Below are 21,104 nucleotides of genomic sequence, written 5' to 3'. Positions count from 1 at the left end.
TTTGGCTCACACGCCTGGTTGATGTGTCATACATGTGCTCTCTGCTGGCACTGGCTTTATTTTTTTGTCTTAAATATTTGTCTTTGTGGCAAATATTGACTATAAGCAGAATGCCATTTAACACTTAAAATGTATATTTATTTATTTTATTAGAAAGGCAAATTCATAGAGAAGAGAGACTGAAAGAAAGCTCTTACCTCATCTGGTTATTTCCCCAAATAGCCACAATGGCTGATGCTGAGCCGATCCAAAGCCAGAAGCTTCCTCCAGTTCTTCCATGGCTTCCTCCAGTTCTATCCCAAGGGTTTGGGCCATCATCTACCACTTTTTCCAGGCCACAAGCAGGGAGCTGGATGGGAAGTAGAGTAGCTGGGACACGAATCAGCACTCACATTGGATGCTGGTGTTTGCAGGTGGAGGGATATTAACCTGTTGAGCCATCATGCCGACACCTCCACTTACCACTTTCATAATTTCAGCATTATAAAACTTTTAAAAAAAGATTTGTTTATTTTTATTGGAAAGTCACATATACAGAGAAAAGGAGAGACCGAGAGGAAGATCTTCTGTTCGAGTGACCACAATGACTGGAACTGAGCCGATCCAAAGCCAGGAGCCAGGAGCTTCTTCCAGGTCTCCCATGCAGGTGTAGGCTTTGAGTCATCCTCCACTCTTTTCCCAGGCCACAGGCAAGGAATTAGATGGAAGTGGGGCTGCTGGGATTAGAACCAGTGCCCATATGGGATCCTGGTGCATTCAAGGTGAGGACTTTAGCTGCTAGGCTACCACACTGGGCCCTATAAAACTTTTTGTTCTAGGTTTTGGGAGGTTTTGTAGCTGCCAAGATCTAGTCTCTTATGGCCACTTCAGTGGAGCAGCTGGGACATGAACCGGTGCCCATGTGGGATCCTGGCGTGTGCAAGGATAGGATATATTCACTGAATCATCTCTCCAGGCCTGAAAGGAATATCCTTTATAAAGGCTGTTTCTATGAAGTTGAAGTGTTATGTCCAGTTTTTTTCAGTGGACTGCTTGTCTTTTCATCATATATTTGTTACAGTTATTTATACATTTTGAATCTAAGTATTGAGAGAGATGTATGTACTATGATTATTGTTTTTTATGGCCTGAGACTTGTCATTTAAAATTTTTTTTTAAAAAGACTTATTTGTTTATTTGAAAGGTGGAGTGTTAGGTAGAGAGAGACAATCTTCAATCTGCTGGTTCATTTTCAAAATGGCTGAAATAGCCAGGATTGGGTCAAGCCAAAGCCAGAAACCAAGAGCCCGGAGCCACTCTATCTCACTCTCAAGCAGCATATGCATTCTTTTTTTTTTTTTTTAAGATTTATTTTATTTTTATTGGAAAGGCAGATATACAGAGAGGAGAGACAGAGAGGAAGAACTTCTGTCTGATGATTCATTCCCCCAAGCGGCCGCAACGGCTGGAGCTGAGCCAATCCGAAGCCAGGAGCCTCTTCCAGGTCTCCCATGCGGGTGCAGGGTCGCAAAGCTTTGGGCCGTCCTCAGCTGCTTTCCCAGGCTACAGGCAGGGAGCTGGATGGGAAGCGGTGTTGCAGGGATTAGAATTGGCGCCCATATGGGATCCCGGGCGTGCAAGGCGAGGACCTTAACCACTGTGCCATTGCGCCGGGCCCGAACATATGCATTCTAAATGAAGAAAAGGGCAATGGCTTTTGCAGATGACCACCAGGGAAGCCAAGTCTTTCTGTGGGAAGAACCAAGGCTTCTGTCTGCAGGCCAACTTTGCCATTGACTCATTCATTCATTTGTTCGTCCACTCTTGAGTCTTTGTCTTCTTTGATCCTTTCTGGGACATCTGGCTGGTACTGTAGTAGACCCTTTCTTCCACAGAATTTTACTTTAGACCTTGAATGGTAACCTAGAGCTCTTGTACCTAGGTGTGGTACAAGACTTGGAAGCATCGTGGGCACCTGCAAGAGAAAGGCTTCTTGCAGAGGAGATACTGAGGAGTAAATTCAGAGGTTGGCTCTTAGAGGACCCAGAGATGAGCGCTGGGCTGTTGGAGGAGACTGGCAGACACCTTGGGTTTGGGGAGCTGAATGCACATTTGGGTATGGGGGTTCAAGGTAGGCATTACCTTAGGGCTGCTGCTGGGATGGTGTCTTAGGGACCAGCGAGGGGCATGCTTAGCTGGGACACAGGGTTGTGCATGGAGGGGACTGGTGGAACAGAGGCTCCAATGGGAGCTGCTTCTTCAGGCTTCCCAAGGTTTACATCTGAGATCAAACAATAAATTCAGCATATTTGTCAATTAGATTTACTGCTTTGTCTACTGGTGAAATTGATGCTTGCATAAATCAACCTTTGCAATGTTTTCCACTGGGATCAGCCTTGGGCCTTGGTCTTGCTGGGTCTCTCTGGGACCACTGTCTGCCCAGCCCAAGTATCCTGAATGGGCAGCAAATGGAAGAAAGAAATTATGCTCTGCAAGCTGGTGCTGGCATGGGAAGACCCTCTGTGGCTGGGCTGGGGTTGATTGGGTTTAAGGATCCTTGGTACACACCCAGGGGCAGCCTCACCAACCACCAAAGGGCCATGGAGTCTGAGTCATCCAATCCATTGTGTGCATTTAGGGGTGGAAACCAGGGAACCTGCTTTATTAGGGAACACTGATAGTATTTAGACCCCTCTAATTGGTTTGAGGGATCCTTGATTCTTTTTTCAAGTGTACTGCCACCTAGGGATATTGACTTGGGGGATGTAGCTTTCTCCAGTCTTGGAGAGCATTTGAGTATGAAAAAGCACACTGCAGAAGACAGGGGCTGCCCAGCTCCTCTGTCTCCTGACCTGACTTAGGGAGTTAGTGGAGGACCAAGAACTGACCCAAGGCCGGCCAGCTTCCTGATCCAGGTGCCTTTCACTCCTCGGCTACTTCCTTCCTGTTTTAATGCTCGTTTGGCTTCATCACTTTAAAAATGCATCCACAGCTACATGCATCTCAGTCCTTTTCCATCACATGTGTGTTGGAGGTGAAGTGAAATAGCAACAAGCACCCAGTGCCTCTCCTGGCCTTGGGGCTGGCACCTGTGTCCTTTCTGGGCTGATGCCATGTCATCTCTTCCACCAGAGTGGGGACATCCTCAGCACCATCGGCTACGACAGCATCATCCAGCATCTGAACAATGGCCGCAAGAACTGCAAGGAGTTTGAAGACTTTCTGAAGGAAAGGTACGCTGCTTGGTGCCCCTGAAGAGCATGGCCAAGAGGCCTTCACAACCAAGGGGTCAGCTGCCGACATTTGTTTTTTGGGTTTGGCGTTTCTGAAGATCCCCTGCTAAGAGTTATAGGGTGACCCCAAGAAGTGAAGGATATAACTCTTATGAAGGTCTTTCTTCAAAAATATTTTAATTTAAAAAATTATTTATTTTTATTTGAAAGGCAGACTTGTATTTAGAGAGGAGACAGATAGATGAGAGATCTTCCATCTACTAGTTCATTCCCTAAATGAGCACAATGGCCAGAGCTGGGCCAGAGTGAAGCTAAGAGCCTGGAGCTTCTTCTGGGTCTCCCACATGGGAGGCAGGATTCCGGAGACTTTCACTGCTTTCCCAGGTACATTAGCAAGGAATGAAATTGGAAGTGGGAAGTCGGAACTTTAACTGGTGCTCATGTGGGATGCTCGTACTGCGGCGGGTGGAAGCTTAAGGTACTATGCCACGGTGCTGACCCCAAACATTGTAATTTTTATTTATTGAAGAAATGAAGGGGGATGGTTAGAAGGTGATCTGCTATCTGCTGATTTGCACCCCACATATTCACACTGAGCTGGGCTGGGCAAGGCTGACACCAGAAGGTAGGAGCACAATCCAGGCCTATTGTGAGTGGACTTGAGCCATTACTTGCTATTCTCCAGGGTACAAGATTCTAGTAGGAAGCTAGATTCAGGAATGAAACTGAGACTTGAATCGGACACCTTGAAATGAGATTCAGGGTCCATCACAGCATCCTTATTTCTGTACCAAATGCCTGCCCTGTCCTAAAATTCTTAGAAACCAGTTTGAGAGGTTAAAGGGGTGTCTAGGTATTTGTAGTAAGTCAGCAGGTTGGAAGTAGGGGCAAGAAAAGCCCAAGGGAGACAGAGGTGGATTCGGGGAGCCAGAGGATGACAGAGCACAGGAAGGATGTGAGCGCTTCATGTTCTCTTGAAGGTTCTAGAGGAGGTGCTTCATGTCTTTATTTATTCTTTATATTTTAAACACTCATTTTTATTTAATTTAAAGGTAGAATTGCATAGAAGGGGAGAGAGAGAGATTTTCCATCTGCTGATTCACTCCCCAAAGCCAGGAATGGGGAGCTCCACCCAGATCTTCCACATGGTGGCAGCTACACAAGCACTCGAATTGTCTTGTACTGTTTTCCCAGGCTCATCAGAATTGGAGCAGCTAGGACTGGAACCAGTGCTCATATGGGAGTTAGAGGGGAGTGAGATGCTGGTGTCACAGACAGGTGCTTACCTTGCTGCGCCACAATGCTGGCCCGAAGATTTATTCATTTTTACTTGAAAGGTGATTACACACACACACACACACACACACACACACACACACACACACACATACAGATTTTCCATGTACTGTTTCACTTCTCAAATGGTCACACAGCTAGAGGTTGGCCAGACCAAAGCCAGGATTCAGGAACTTCATCTGGGTCTCTCAAGTGGATGGCAGGGGCCATCCTCTGCTACCTTCCCTGGTGCATTAATAGAGTTGAATCCAAAGTCGAGCAGCGAGGGCTCAAACTGGCCTCCGATATGGGATGCTGCTGTTGCAGGTGGTCCCTTAACCTGCTGGCCACAACACTGTCCCCTGACATCTTGCTTTTGGCTTATGGTATTGTCAGAATGCCTTGGTAATCTCAGCATACAGCTGTGTAACTTCAGTATCTCCCATCGCCATACAATGTTCTTCCCTTGTGTCTTCACATTGTCTTTTTTGTAGAACACCTGTCATGCTGGATTAAGAGCTTATTCTTTTTCAGTGCGACTCATCTGAACTAATTACATTTGTGGTGACCTTATTTACAAAGGTCACACTAGGAGAACTAGTGGTTGAGATTTCAACATACTCTGTTTGGGGGCAACCTATACAATATACCCAATAGAATTAGGTCAGAAAGCTGAAACACAAAAAGAAAATAGAGTACTGAAAGGGGATCCAGATATCTGGGCCTTCTGATCCTGGCTTCTTTGGTAGCTGGGATTAACCAACAGTCTAGACCTATCTAGCTGTCAGTTTCCTCTTCTCTGGATGAAAGGGTTTTATTGAGTGTAAGATTCCTCTGCTCCAATAAACATTCATTTGAGAGCTTTGATTGGTCTGTGCAGTTAAAATGAACAAGAGGTTAGGTTGGTGAAAGGATTTCTCAGATGTGCCTATTTTGATTTGGGGGCTGCCAAGCCTGGATTTAGGACCAGACAAAGGCTGCTTTCAGGACCGGTGGAAAAGGCTGTATCTGATGGTGTTTTCCTGCTTGGTTGAAGGGGAAGTGACTCAGAGGTTACCCTTAGTCTAGGAGAGAGGTCCAAGAGAGCTGGGAGGGCTTGGTGAAGGAAGTGTAGCCAGCTGTGCGCCAAGAGGAGTGGCACTTCTCTTCTGTGTCCTGGACTATTCTGTACCTTTGCTGTGGCCCTCTTACGTGGTAGTAAGCACAGGGTCTGGTTGCTGTGTCTTTCCTCCATTAATTTCTGAACACCAGAAAGCTGTTCTTTCTTTCTTTTTTCTTTTTTAAGATTTATTAATTTTTGTTGGAAAGTCAGATATACTGAGAGGAGCAGAGACACAGAGGAAGATCTTCCATTCACTGATTCACTCGCCAAGTGGCCACAACAGCCAGAGCTGAGCTGATCTGAAGCCAGGAGCTAGGAGCTTCTTCTGGGTCTCCCACAGAGGTGCAGGGTCCCAAAGCTTTGAGCTGTCCTCTACTGCTTTCCCAGGCCACAATCAGGGAGCTGGATGGGAAGCAGGGCCACCGGAACACGAACTGGCACCCATATGGGGTCTTGGTATGTGCAAGGAGAGGGTTTAGCCACGGAGCCATTGTGCCAGGCCTACCAGGCAGCTCTTGTGTTGCTGTCATCTTTGTGTTCTTGGAGTTGACTGTGATGCTTGGCACATCGTGGATGTTCAGGAAATGACAAATTGACGAGCAGAGGAGATGGAAACTTGGGATGGGTGGCAAAAGGGTGGCCTAGGTAAATGATCCCACATTCAAGGGTGGTTTCTGGTAAGTCCCAGTTTTAGTGGTTCTCCCATGGCTAGCAGCCATCATACCCAATACTTCACAGCTGCGGAAACACCCTCTTGATCTCATTCCTTCATCCCCCACTTTCAGGAGGATGAGGGTATAGTTTCACTTCTGTGAAAGTTTCTTCCTTTCACCAAAGAGCATGCCATGGTATCTGCTGGATGTGATTACAAAATTCAGCAGGATTCTTGCTCAAGTTGTTCTGAACATGCTCTAGAATCAGGAAGACAAGATGAGTCCTCACTTGCATGGTCCCAAGGCTGCCCACAGGACCAGGGGCATGATGGAGCCACATGGATACATCTTGGCCAACAAAAGAAATGTTTAGTGTCTGCATCCTTTTAATTATTTTCAGGTGCTTAACATCTTAAATTTATTTGAAAGGCAAAGATACAAAGACATACAGAGATCTGGCTCACACCCCAAATGCCCACTAGGCCAGGCTTAAGCCAGCAACCCAGAATTGCGTCCAGGTCTTCTCTGTGGGTTTCAGGACCTGCTACTGCCCAGAGCATACACTAACAGGAAACTGGACAGGAAGGAGTGGTACTTGAGCCTGGGCGCTCTGCACCAAAGAGTCACCCCTCATAAACATTTTTTTAAAGGTTTATTCATTTTTATTGGAAAGGGAGATTTAGAGAGAACAAGAAACAGAGAGAAATATCTTTCATCCACTGGTTCACTTTCCAAGTGGCTGCAATGGCTGGAACTGAGCCAATCCAAAGTCACGAGCCAGGAGCTTCTTCTGGGTCTCCTGCACAGGTGCAGGGTCCCAAGGCTTTGGGCCATCTTCTACTGTTTTCCCAGGCTGTAAGCAGGGAGCTGGACGGGAAATGGAGCATTTGAGACACAAACTGGTGCCCATATGGGATCCTGGTGCTTGCAAGGGGGAGATTAGCCAATTGAGCCATTACACTGGGCGCCTCTTACATAATTTTGATGGACACACAAATTGAGAAGGCTTTTTTGGAGAGCAATTTGGCACTGCTTTTCAAAACTTAAAACGCACATAGTAATTCTCTAGAAAAGCAATCCCAGAGATATGGCCAAGTGTTCACTTAGCTTGTCTTTTGGGGTTCGTGTAAGCTAGGAATTGTTGCAGGAGGGAGTTCTGTACCATGGCAAATGTGGTGTTATAGAGGTGATGTGTGTGTACTGATAGGGAAGTTCTATATGCCACATTACCAGATCAAAAACAGAACAGCCAATATACAATGATCTTGACTGTATGAACATCTTGAGTTAGGTATGTGACTATGGGAAGTATGAGTACAGATGAAGAAATGCAAAGAAAAACACCTGGAAAGATAGACCATACACAACAGCAGAAAGGTAGGGTTGGAGGGGGGCAGCAAGGAAGACTTTTGGGGTTTGGCTCTGCCTGGGTCTCCCATGTGGTAGGCAGAGGCCCAAGCACTTGGGCCATCATCTGTTGTTTTTCCAGGACCATTAGCAGGGAGCTAAACAAGTAAAGCAGCTGGAACTCATACCTTCCACTCAGATGGGACACCAGATCACTGGCAGCAGGTTAACCCGCTGCGTCACTATGCCAGCCCCATGAGCACACTCCAGGTGTGACGTACACCAGCTGCCAGATTCCTTTACTGAAATTCCCTGCTTTGGTTCTGTTGAATGTTTGAGCTGACTGTGAATGAGGAACTGTACAGGATGGTAAAAGGGCCCTCTTAGAGAAGATGGAAGAAGCGGGTGCCCTTAGGGTGCAGTGCAGATGGAAATAACTCCTTACTTCACCACTTAAAGTTGCTCAGTTTTGCTACAGGATCTAAGCTAGGGACTGCTGGCTAGAGAAGACCACCCTAGGGTGAAGGCCAGAGATCTTTTTATAATTCCTCCTGGTTAACATTGTTTGGCATTTTAGAGAATGGTGTTGTATCCCAGCTCGTACTGACAAAGATACAGGTTTGCTTTCAATGGTATTCATGTGCACTGGGCACTCCATGAGTAAGAGACAGCTCTAAGAAGTCCCCATGGGCTTCTCTTCTGTTCCTTGCAGGGCGGCGATTGAAGAGAAATATGGCAAAGACCTGCTCAACCTGTCCAGGAAGAAGCCATGTGGCCAGTCGGAAATCCAGTAGGTGCCCTGTTTCTTTCTGCTCCAAAAGAGTGGCCAGTAGGGTCAAGTGTGTGCCCCATGGAGAAAGACTGAGATCAGCAGGATGAAGGCTGGAAGCGGTCAAGCAGGCACTAGCTGTTAACATCTTAGAAACTGTCCTTCAAGTCTTCTGATAGGCATATGTTTCCATCAGTAGGATTGTAGTATGTAAACTTTTATACTTGAAGTTTAATAGGACTTTGCACTATACACACACATGCTTATTCTAATTAACACACACATATGCTTATTCTAATCAATTTAAATAATTAGCAAATATATTAAATTATGGATGCATATATTTATGGCTTACAATCATTATGAGAGTATCTTTGTACTACTTTTGTATTTTTCATGAGATTTCTGTGCCAAAGTGCTTTATTCTTCAGTTGTTCATTGAAAAGCCTGAGGATGCAGAAATGGCCAGGGTATGACACCTGCTTTGGCATCACATTCCGCTGCTAAGTGGGGCTGGCTTTGTGGCCTTTATAATGGAACCTCAACTCAGAAGGGCTTCCTGATTGGTCTAGTGCTCTGTGATCATTATAAAATTTTTAATGATTTATAAGCAAAGAGAGCCCACATTTTCATTTGATAGTGCATGTAGTGGATTGTGTAGCTGGCCCTGCTCAGAGGGAAATCTCAGGATATTTGGAATGTTGTTTAAAAACTCCAATAGTGATGTGATAGAAAATAACCATCACTTCTTGGGAGAGATATTTAGCTAGATACAACTGCTGTTACACATTTGACTTAGAACAGAACATATGCAACGCCATTCCATCTTGTTCTAAGATAAAGTCAGTTTTCTCCTAAGTGCATGCCTCAGAGAGGAAACGGTGGTAGGGTTTGAGAACTGGGACTATGCTTCCAAGGTGGATGTGAAAGACTGTTGTGGTGACTGGAAGGGAGTGGGAAGGCAGCTGTAATTACAAGCCAGACTGGGAACTGACTGCAGCTACTAATTGCTGCATTTCAGCATAGTGGTCTGACCAACTGTGAAGTGTCGCTGGGAGGCAAGGTCTCTGCTTCCCAAGCAGCTGTGAGCAGAGATCTTTTCTAAAGTAACACAATGAACTTGTAATGCATACACGCATTATTGTGACTAAGAGAGGAAGCATTCATAGCAAAAATCGACATGCAAATTTTAACAATTCCAAAAAGCTAATCTGCCGAATATAGCTAAAGAAAGTAAAGCTAAAGAAAGTAACAGTGAAGCAGAATGGTCCAGTATGATAGTCTAGTGGCTAAATCCTCACCTTACATGCCCAGGATCCCATTTGGTGCTGGTTTGTCCCAGCTGCTTCACTTCCCATCCAGCTCCCTGCTTTGGGCCTGGGAAAGCAGTAGAAGATGGCCCAAAGTTTTGGGACCCTGTACCTCTGTGGGAGACCCAGAAGAAGCTTCTGGTACCTGGTTTCAGATCTGCTTAGCTCCGGCCATTGCAATCACTTGGGGAGTGAAGTAGCAAACAGAAGATCTTCCCCTCTGTAACTCCTCTCTGTGTGTCTGACTTTCCAATAAAAATAAATGAATCTTTATAAAAAAGTGAATGAACTTTTTGACTTTTGAAAGCATCCAGAGATGCTTTCAAGGATTTAAAGATTTATTTATTTACTTGAAAGGTAGAGTTACATAAAGAGAGGAGGAGACTCAGAGAGATCTTCCAACCATTGGTTCATTCCCTAAATGGTTGCAGTGGTCAGAGCTGGGCAGGAGCTTCTAGGTCTGCCATGTGGTGCACTGGCCCAAGCAGTTGGGCCATCCTTCACTGCTTTTCCAGCGCATTAGCAGACAGCTGGATAGGAAGTGGAGCAGCGGGGACACAAGCTGGTGCCCATATGTGAAACTGGTGCTGCAGGGAGCACTTTTTTCCACTATGCCACAGCAGTGGCACTGCCTATCTCATATTTTTATGGCTAATAAGAATGATTGAATTGATAGGAAATGAGGCAGTCAAGATCTAAGGTTTGAGTCCTTCCTTTCTTGCGGCACTTATCTATCTAGTTGCTATTCTTTAAAGGATTATTGATATCCTTATAGAAAGGTACCATAAATGCTAAGTGTTTTCACAATGGAAAAGGAAGCACAAAGCGTAGGTAGTGAACAACTGCTTGTGCCTGAAGAAGTTTTAGTCTTACTATGGTCCTAATAGTTTTATGACTTGTTATTTTTAAGATGAAAATCTTTTCATTTGATTATTATTTATAGCCATTGTCCATTTTCCTGCTGTACTATGGTCTTTTAAATTTTTATTCATGGAGTTCTCTAGTATAACTGTAAAACCTTTTACTAAAATGTGGATTTAAAAATGCATCATCTCAAACATAATAAATTATTAAGAGTAAAATAAGTCTTAGTCTTTTACTGTCAAGCTCATGGGCAAAGGCGACTTTATCGGCTGTAAATTAAGATGTGGAACAAGGAAAGCATGCAAAGGCATTAGAGTAAATGAAAATGGACAGTGAATTTCCAGAACTGAAATCAAACATGTGCTTATTTATTTATTTACTTATTTGTTTATTTATTTCTTAGTACCCTGAAGCGGGCCCTTGAAGTCTTCAAGCAGCGTAAGTGGTTTTTTTTTTCTTTAATTAATATTTGTTGCTCTTGGCAAACTTTGTGTCTGTCATTTAAGATTAATTTTAATTTAACAACAACTTTAGATTAGGTTTAAAAAGAAAGCTGGAGCAATTCCTAAGGTGAGGAAAGCTCTGTAGGGTTGACACGAGCTGGAGTACCCTCTACACCTGCACGCTCACCGTGTATGATGTCCTGGATCCAGGTCCAGTCATGTGGGGGCGTGGCTGAGATGTCCCATGCCTTGCAAGTTCCCAAGTGCTGCTGGGGCCCTTGGTCCAGGGACCGTGGTCAGAATGACTGCCTCCAAGAATTGCCTGTACTGTTCATTTCTAACTCAGACTCAGCCATTCAAGTACTCCACCCCAGTCTTCCCCTCAGCCAGGCTTGCTGCCAACTTCACCCTTTGCATGTCTTGTGCTTGCTCTGGATTCCTCCTCCTTGGTCCTGGGATGTGGAGTGAGCACCTTGCTGTCTCTCCAATATCACCCGACAGTTTTGTACAGGAGAAGTCCTAGTTAGAGCAAGAGTCGAAGGAAACATTTGTGGTTTTCTTACCTCCTGCTCTCACCTGGCTTGTGGTCGCAGCACTCAGTTGTAATTGCTTTCTCCAAGGCTACCACTGACTTGTGCCAGTAGGTCCCATGGACACTCCATTTCTCCTCTAACTTGGCGGTTCAGGGGTACTCAGCGCTGGTGAGCTTCCCTTCCGTCTTGGATTGCTCATCCTTTCTGAGTCCCGGGAGTCTTCCTGCTTCTCGGTTACTGTCACTTTCATTGTCCTCCTCTCTCAAGCTGCTCAGTGGCACAGGCCCATAGGACATGATCGTAGCCCTTCCCTTCTCACTGTGCCTGGGTAAACGTGGACTCATCCCTGGCATCAGCCTTTACTTAGAGGCCATAAGCGTGTATCTTTAGAGTGCTCAGAGCACCTAGCTTGGTCCTGGGATCGGCTTGATGGCTCTTCTCAGATGTTCCTAAGGTATGTTAGGCTCAAGATATTTGCAGTGAATTCAATCTTCAGGCTGATTGCCCAAGGAAATGTTAAATCTTTTTATAATATTTATTTTATTTTTACTGGAAAGTCAGATTTTATAGAGAGAAGGAACGACAGAGAGGAAAATCTTCTGTCAATTGATTCACTCTCCAAGTGGCCACAAAGGCCAGATCTGAGCCAATCTGAAACCAGGAGCCAGGAACTTCTGGGTCTCCCACATGGGTGCAGGATCCCAGGGCATTGGGCCATCCTCGACTGCCTTCCCAGGTCTCAAGCAGGGAGCTGGAAGGAAAGCGGAGCAGCCAGGATACAAACCGGCACCGATATGAGATCCTGGCGTGCTCAAGGCGAGTTTAGTGGCTAGACCACGCCAGACCAGGAACTGTGAAATCTTTTTTTCTTTTTCTTACAACCATATCCTGTTCCTTAGTAATTTTTATTCACTTTTCTCTCTTGAAAATGCTGCTCCCTACCCTCATCTTTCTTCTTCAGTTTTGTTGAGAAGAGACTCTAACTCAAGGTAGCTTTCTCAGGTTTAGATATACTTTTTGAATGAGTGTTTTACTTCCATCACATTTTCTTGACAGTGGTCAAGTTTGATCCAGAGAGGAAGTAGAGGGCATTTAGTGTCATGGTGAAGTTGCTGCTTGGCATGCCTACATCCTGTACTGAAGGGCCTTGGTTCCTGTCCTGGCACCACTTCTGCTTCCAGCTTCTTGCTGATGTATCTGCTCGAAGGCGGCAGGCAGTGGCTCATGTACTTGGTTTCTGGCTTCTCATGAGTTTTATGCTCTTGCTTTTGGTCTGGCCACATTCTGGCTGTTGCAGACATTTGGGGAGTGAGCCAGCTGATGAAAGATCTTCCTTTGTCTCTCTGACTTTCAAAAGTTAAAAAAATAATAAAAAGTTTTAGACGTTCAAGGGTTGAAAAAAAAACAGGAAATAGTAAGTCTTTAGACATACCAAGGTCAAAATGTTCAGAGTTCGATTCTGTAGGATAAAGCTCTCCTTCCCAACATTATTATTTTTTCTTTTCCTATTGTGATCAGCGTTGCTGTTCTTGGGTAACTGTTTCTTTGATATCTTGTTTAGAGTTCAAGCAGAAGACACAAGTTTGGGTGCTCTCAGCAGTCTTTATTCTCAGTTTTTATTTCTGAATCGTGGTCTCTGGTTGTAAATCCAACTTGGAATTCAACCAGGAAAAGTTGTTTCATTTTGATGACCCTATGATGATGCCAAATGAGAAGTTGAGAAATATGGGGTAGACCATGTTGGCTCTTTTGGGGGTCCTCTCTGGTTCTGATGCCCCAAGGCTGTTATCAGAGACTGCCTCTGCAGCTTTTTGCTCTTCAGTGTGTTTCCATGTTAAGGAGTTTTAATGTGGCTGAGTGAGTGTGCTGTGTACTTGAAGTGTTCCTAAAGTTAGCTGAGTGGCCCTAGACCTTTGTAAAAGTCAACCTTTGTAAGTTTTAGCTAAACAAATGTTTATCTTAGATTTTCCATAGAGGCTGTCTTCTTCCTCAACAAATACGTTTCTGAAAGGAGGGACAGTGTTATCTTAAGTTCCTTCTATGCATGGGCAGGCCAAACATCATGGCCCAGGGTAACTCCAGTCTAGAATGAGTTTCCTAAATATTTACATGTGCTGTTACTTTTGTTTTGTTTCATTATTATTAAATAATATGTATGTTTATCTTAAAAATCAAAATGAAGGGGCCAGCACTGAGGCATAGTGAGGCAAGCTAGTACCTGCAACCCCAGCCTTTCACATAGGCACTGATTCAAGTTCCAGCTGCTCCACTTCCAACCTGGGTCCGTGCTAATGTGCCTGGGAAAAGCGGTGAAAGATGACCCAAGTCTTTGGACCCCTGTCGCCTAAGTGGGAGACCTAGGTGAAACTGACTCCTGGTTTCAGCCTGGCCCAGCTCTAGCTGTTGCAGCTCTCTGGGGAGTGACCCAGCAGGTAGAAGATCTCTCTCTCTGTGTCTCTCGCTCTGTCTTTGCAACTTTGACTTGGAAATAAGTAAATCTTTTTTAAAAATTAAAATGAAATAATTAACCATAAAGAAGATAGTAAATATGAGAATTTTCTCAGTGTTATTGGTGACTATGCTGCCAGGTATTTTAGTACAGTTAATCATATACATATACAATATATGGGTACTATACATATACATACACCTATAATACATATGTACATATATATGAACTTATGTGCAATATATACATACACACACACATATATACTTATTATTTGAACAAATCATATAGTACAGTGTGGTTCTGAATCTCTAGGGTAGGGTCAAAGCATATGGATTTATTTTTAAAGATTTATTTATTTTTTATTAGAAAGACAGGACAGATTTATGGAGAGAAGGAGAGACAGAAAGAAAGATCTTCCACCTGCTGGTTCATTCCCCAAATGGCTGCAGTGGTCAGAACTGAACTGATTCAAAGCCACGAGGCAGGAGGTTCTTCTGGATCTCCCATGTGGATGCAGAGTCTTGAGGTTTCAGGCCATCCTTTACTGCTTTCTCAGGCCATAAGCAGAGAGCTGGAAGGTAATGGAGCAGCTGGGACACAAACCAGTGTCCTTATTGGATCCTGGTGCTTGCAAGGTGAAAATTTAGCCATTGAGCCATCACACTGGTCCCCAAAGTATATGGATTTTTAGAATATTTATTTGTTTATTTACTTGCTTGGTTATTTATTTATTTTATTTGAAAGTCAGGGAGAGAGCACATGCTTCCATCTGTTGGTCATTCACTAGTTGGCTGTTGCAAAGCAGAAGCCTAGGGCTGCATCTGGGCTCCTGTGTGGTGCATGGGCACAAGCACTTGGACCATTTTCCACTGCTTTGCCTAGACCATTAGGAGCTGGGTTGGAGCTGGGAATCAAACCTGCACACATGAATTGGACCAGCACCATATAGGATGCCAGTGTCACATGCTGAGACTTTATTGTGAAACACTACAGCTCTGTCCCCCAGTGTAGAGACTTTTTATTTATTTATTTATTTTAAAAGATTTATTTATTTTTATTGGAAAGGCAGATGTACAGAGAGGAGGAGAGACAGAGAGAAAGATCTTCTGTCCAATGGTTCACTCCCCAAGCGGCTGCAATGGCTGGAGCTGAGCCAATCCAAAGCCAGGAGCCAGGAACTCCTTCCAGGTCTCCCACGTGGGTGCAAGGTCCCAAAGCTTTGGGTCATCCTCAACTGCTTTCCCAGGCCACAAGCAGGAAGCTGGATGGGAAGCGGGGCTGCAGGGACTAGAATCTGTACCCATATGGAATCTCAGCACGTTCAAGGCAAGGACTTTAACCACTACACTATCGCACCAGGTCCATGTATAGACTTTTTGTCTTGAATTTGCTCCCTAAGCAATAAAATGTTAACAACTATGTATATGGCACTTACCATATGTTTCATTTAAAAGTAATTGAGTAATTGAGAGGTGGTTTAAAGGTGAATCCAGACATAGGTAGAACCTGATTATTTTAAATTCTTTTTGCAGAAGTAGACAATGTGGCACAATGTCACATTCAGCTTGCACAGACTCTGAGAGAAGAGGCCAGGAAGATGGAAGAATTTAGGGAAAAGCAAAAGCTACAACGGAAAAAGGTGGGGCCTGCCTGTGTGTGAAGATGTCACCTTTCCTCCTACAGAAAACCCCCAGCTTGTCCGCTGGTGAGCAGGGAGTATGATTCCTCGCTCCTGCAGCCATGCCCTTGGAAAGCTGTTTCCTTATGGGACATTGGCTGGCATTTCCTGCACTGCCCTCGGCTTACTGCTCTCTCTTCCTGTGTCTCTGCTTCACTCACACTGCAGGAACCCTGTGTCCAGGGCTCTCACACCTTCTCACAAGTCTCCTGTGGTAGGTGTGAGGCTGCGGCCAGCCCGAACGGCCCTCCTCCCGCTCACTGCATGGTCAGACACTTGGGTTTGACACTGCCAAGACTGCCCATCCCTCCTGGAGAATTATGATTCCTCAGAAGCAAAATGCATCAGATAGCTGGAGTCTATAACACGTGAATTCTAGGACGAAGAGAGTTGTTTCTTCATGTTTTTGAGTGTCCTTGCTTCTTCTGAGGGAGGGCATTGTCCATTTTGCAAGTCCTCTGAAACATCCCCAGAAACAAGTTACACAAGACTGTGTTCTTGTAGTTAGAAGAACACACCCCGAGTTATGTTCCATGGGTAGCATAACCTTGGTCCAGTCCACTGCCATCATCCTAGTTCCCTATATTCTGTGTGTCTTCTTTTGAGCATTCTTGCATTCTTTGGGAAGTCCATAGTGTCTTAATAACTCTTGTCATTATTTGTGTCATAATGAACTTGGATTACACCACTTCTGTATTTGCATACTTGAGAAAAATCTCTTCTAAGGTAGAAAATGGGTCAGTGCTAACTTCTTATTTTGCACTGCGCAAACAGCCAGGTTATGAACTAGTGCCCATATGGGATCCCTGCATATGCAAAGTGAGGACTTTAGCCACTAGGCTACTGCACTGGGTCCTGCAATTTTTTTCTCTCTCTTTCTCTCTTATATCCCTGCAGCCCACACAGAGATCACAGTGTTTCCATGCTCCCTTGTGTTCTCAATAGTAAAATGCCCTCACACTCCCCTGGATTTGGTCTGAGCAGGAAGTCTCACTGTCCTAAAGAATCAGTTCTCCAAGGATACCTGAGAGAGAAACTCTCATTCATCGATCTCAACATGAGCAGGTCACTGTAAGAAATTACGTTGGCCCAAGGAGACTTCCATAAGGCATTGTAGCAGGCAGAGCTGGATCTGGCATGTGAAGTCTGGGTGCCCTTGAGCTAAGCAGGCTATCTCTTGGGTCCCAGGAGTCCCACTTTTCAAAGTTTTACTTTCTAGATTCCTGCGAGTTCTTAATGCCGGGGGTTCCTGAGGGCAGAGGAAAGAATGACAGGAAGTGAAGAAGTCTTTAGCTAGGGGTGGGGTTTGGCTGTCACTTGATGGGTGTTTGTGGCAGGTGTTCTGTGGAGCTTAAGGAGACCTGGTTTAGCTCCCAGAGCATAAAACCGTATCAGTTCCCGGCTGGGAGAGTGGCAGTGGGTCCATGAGGACTAGAAAGGACCGTGGAATGGACCAGCATTGCTAACTGCTCTGTTCTACTTTGTGTAGCCTGGGAAACTCAGGAATGATCATTAAAGAAATAAACCGAGCTCTTTCTCCTTTCCTCTGTGAGCTATAGCTTCTTGTCTGTGACCACAAGGTCCGACCCATGTCTTTCCGCTTGGGGCTCATGCTGGAGTGTTTTCTGTTCTCACTGTTAGCAAGTAAATGACCACCTTCTGGTGCCTGACCCTTCACCTGGACTGGACGATGATTGCTGGCTTCTCTGGGCACGCCTTTCTCATCCTCAAGTCAGACTATCCCAGTTACTCCATCCAAATATCTTGAGACTCTATCCAACCACACTTGGCAACAAAAACCCAATGTTTGTGTGTGCAGAATGTCACTATCAGTAGTATTAGATTGCTGTGTCACAAAGCCAAGACAGAGCTATTGCAGAGCTGATGATAGTGTAGGCTTGTGGTTAGAAACAACCGGACAGCCGCCTGGGTTCAAATTTCAGCTCAGTTGCCTGCCGTGTGTGTTACCCGGGTGAGTTAATTTCAGTACTGCCAGGAAAAGGAAACTGACATTGCTTACAGTGGATGAATGCCTGAGAACTGCATAGCCCACACATGCTTGGTAAATGCAAGCTACTGTGATTATGTCGGAGAGGTACATCTTTGCTGGTGAAACCATTGCTATGACTCATAAAAATACTCACATCAAAATCACAGCAAAGGAGTTACTCCCGAGGGAACTCAACAGAGGCATTTCCTTCGCCAGGATTAGACAGCTTAAGAGGATGGAGTGATCTTTCTTAGCTGTTGTACAAATGTGTCTTCCCTTCATGCCACCTGCCTGGTTCACCTGCCTTCAGGCACCTGCCTGGTTGAAGCTGTGTCAACAATGGGCTACCAGAGTAAATGTAAAAATCCCTAAATTTAAATGTGTTGACAAAAGCTTACAGGATAAAGATCTCTTTGAACTTATAAACGATATTTTAGCAAAGATGTTAATTTTTTTAACCAAGGTACGTTTATTGCAGATTTATTGAAGCGATCAATGAGCTTCCACGGAGTCAGATCACACTGTCTGCTCAAGGTCAAAGATAGGCACCATCACTAATTGGCCATCAGATTTTAGACAAACTGTTTAGCCTCTCTGTTCTCCCATTTCCTTATTTGTGAAGTGGGAGCATAAATAGCACATCTACTTTCTGAGTGGTGTGAGGGTGACAAAGGTAACGCGGGTTGGACTTTAGCCCTCTCAAGATAAGCTGGTATTAGTAGTAATTTCTATTTTTATATTCTCTTTTCAGACTGAAGTTATAATGGATGCTATCCATAAACAGAAGAGTCTACAATTTAAGAAAACCATGGATGTAAGTCACGCTTGATTGCTTTTCTTGTCCAAGGGTGACATTTTCCGGAACCATGTGCTGTGTATGAGCTTCTGCCTCAGATAACATTTCAGCAATGTTCTTATTTATTACTATAGTGGTTTAGGAAACACAAGCCCCAGTCGTTTGGTGTTCTTTGTAAGGCCTTGGAAAGATTGGAGGTGAAATTAAACTGTTGAAACACAAAGGTTTTATCTTCCTGGTAACCTAGAAAAATACAGCCTGATAATTTAAATGTTTCAGGACAAGACACAAAGGCATATGTACAAGCGTATTTCAAAAGATTTATGGAAAATGGAACTCAAAAATAGGCTTATTTTGCTGCAAAACTTTAAAAAAATATCTGAAATCATAATACATATTTTTCATGATCTTTTTGAAGACCCCGTATGTGCATGTAGTTACCATGTACTTTTTAACTTCTTTTTACTGTGTATCTTTTGATGTGTAATGGTCAGTGATATTAAATACATTCTTGTTCTTTGCTCATCATCACCATCCATCTCCATCAGGCATTCTGATGTGAGGTACAGGTGCCCGTAGAGGTATCTTCACCACTGGACCCAGTGCCCACTCCTCAGTCTTCTTTTTATAGGATTTATTTATTTTTATTGGAAAGGCAGATATACCTTTCCAATAAGAGATATACCTCTCCAAGAGAAGGAGAGACAGAGAAAAAGATCTTTCGTCTGCTGGTTTACAAGTAACCACAATAACCAAGCTGAGCCAATCTGAAACCAAGAGCCAGGAGCCTCTTCTGGGTCTCACTCATGGGTGCAGGGTCCCAAGGCTTTGGGCCATCCTCCACTGCTTTCCCAAGCAGGAAGCTAGATGAGAAGTGGAGCAGCTGGGACATGAACCTGCACCCATATAGGATCCTGGTGCGTGCAAAACAAGGATTTAGCCACTAAGCGATACTGGACCCTGTCTCTTCAATCGTTTTTTAAAACATATTTTATTTTATTTTATGATATAGCTTCATAGGCTCTGTGCCTTTCTCCAAGGTCTCTCCCCCACCCTGCATTGATTTCCTCTCTAGTTTTACAATAGATGTCCTGCAAGAACAGTCACAAGTCCATCATGCTGTTATTGAAGTGTTTCCCAACACTGTAGGCATGGACATTATCAGGGAGTCCACTATCTTACTGTTAGGATGCATTCAATTCTTCACTGGGAATCCATCTTTGGTCTGTATGTATAGACTGCATATCTGAGCGTGTCAGTGTCTATATCTGAACATATCTGAACATATCAGTCTCTGCTACACTACCATTATATATTCCCTAAAATACAGAACCAGTGAGCACCGTCCATATCGGGGTCAAAATAATACATTTTCATCAACATGAGGTTAACAAACACGTTAGAAAAATAAAAATGCATCACAAGAGTGGTGAAAACAGGAATCAAAAACCTTCTTGTAAGAATAGATGCCAGTACGTGACTTTTGTGGCGCTGAAGGAATTACAGTTAATAACTGGAACTTCATTATTCATGATATGTAGCAAAACAGTGTTGAAATAGACATTTACAATCTCAGGAGTTTACAAGCAATTCATCTCCTAAGGAATATCAGTGAATCACAAGAAGTTATTGGGAGAGATACAAATAACTAGGAAATGTGAAAAAATAAGAGTCACAGTAAAAAATAATTAGATTTGACTCTACAAAACTGCACATCCAACTTGAGCTGTCAAACAGGAGTTATTCCTTTGATCAGGTGGCTGCTGCATATCTCATTTGAATAGAGCAAGAGAGAGACTTTTGTGAAGCTCTCCGTGGTACCCCAGGAGCCCGGGGACTAGGTGTGGTCACAGTGCTGAACAACATTACCTGTTCTATGCCTTCTGGGGTTTGTCTATGCTCACCTGTTTCCCTTCTCTCTCTCTGTTCATCGCAACAAAGGCAAAGAGGAACTACGAGCAGAAATGCCGTGACAAAGACGAGGCGGAGCAGGCTGTTCACCGGAGTGCCAACCTGGTAAACCCGAAGCAACAAGAGAAGGTACTGAGGAGGGCTGGCAATCCAAGTGATGGGAGATTCTCAGGTCAGGTTAAAGTCATCAGAAGTCTTAATAGCATATGGACCTGCCCTCTAAGACCCTGGCCATATCTTGTCCCAGACTATGAGGGTCCTCTGAGATAGAAACAGCCTAGACAGCTTTCAGAGAACTAGACAGGGTTCAGAGAACTAGAGAGGCACAGCCGTGAGGAGGCCAGAGGAGTGATAGACTTGGGAGGAGGATCTCATATTTTTCATCTTTCTTTATTTTTGAAAGTTTTTATTGGAAAGTCAGATATACAGAGAGAGGAGGAGAGACAGAGAGGGAGATCTTCTGTCCACTGGTTCACTCCCCAAGTGGCTGCAACAGCCAGAGCTACACTGATCTGAAGCCAGGAGCCTGGAGCCTCTTCCGTGTCTCCCACATGGGTGCAGGCCCCTAAGGCTTTGGGTAGTTCTCAACTGTTTGCCCAGGCCACAAGCAGGAAGTTGGATGGGAAGTAGAGCCATCAGGATTAGAACTGGTGCCCATGTGGGATCCTGGTGCATGCAAGGCAAGGACTTTAGCCGCTAGGCTACTATGCCAGGCCCTCATCTTTCTCTGAAACTCTTCGTTGGCTTTTGCTTGGGTGGATCACGCACT

At 44.5% G+C, this 21,104-nt stretch overlaps 1 protein-coding gene across 2 annotated transcripts in view; it reads left to right on the top strand.

The window, feature by feature from the left end:
- The window catches only part of PSTPIP2 (proline-serine-threonine phosphatase interacting protein 2), a 58,741-nt gene that overhangs the window by 23,404 nt on the left and 14,233 nt on the right, over positions 1 to 21,104 (top strand). For both annotated transcript variants that reach the window (XM_040984966.1, XM_040984967.1), the window contains exons 2-7: positions 3,112 to 3,212; positions 8,302 to 8,379; positions 10,936 to 10,970; positions 15,493 to 15,599; positions 18,380 to 18,442; positions 20,366 to 20,464. In XM_040984966.1, coding sequence (XP_040840900.1) covers positions 3,112 to 3,212; positions 8,302 to 8,379; positions 10,936 to 10,970; positions 15,493 to 15,599; positions 18,380 to 18,442; positions 20,366 to 20,464 — 483 coding nt within the window. The remainder of the gene's footprint in view (positions 1 to 3,111; positions 3,213 to 8,301; positions 8,380 to 10,935; positions 10,971 to 15,492; positions 15,600 to 18,379; positions 18,443 to 20,365; positions 20,465 to 21,104) is intronic.

Source organism: Ochotona curzoniae, unplaced genomic scaffold (genome assembly GCF_017591425.1).
Source record: "Ochotona curzoniae isolate NIBS_2020 unplaced genomic scaffold, NIBS_Ocur_1.0 contig_43, whole genome shotgun sequence".
NCBI lineage: Eukaryota > Metazoa > Chordata > Mammalia > Lagomorpha > Ochotonidae > Ochotona > Ochotona curzoniae.
The sequence above is the reverse complement of the archived record's forward strand: the minus strand, read 5'-3'. Positions and strand labels throughout refer to the sequence as shown.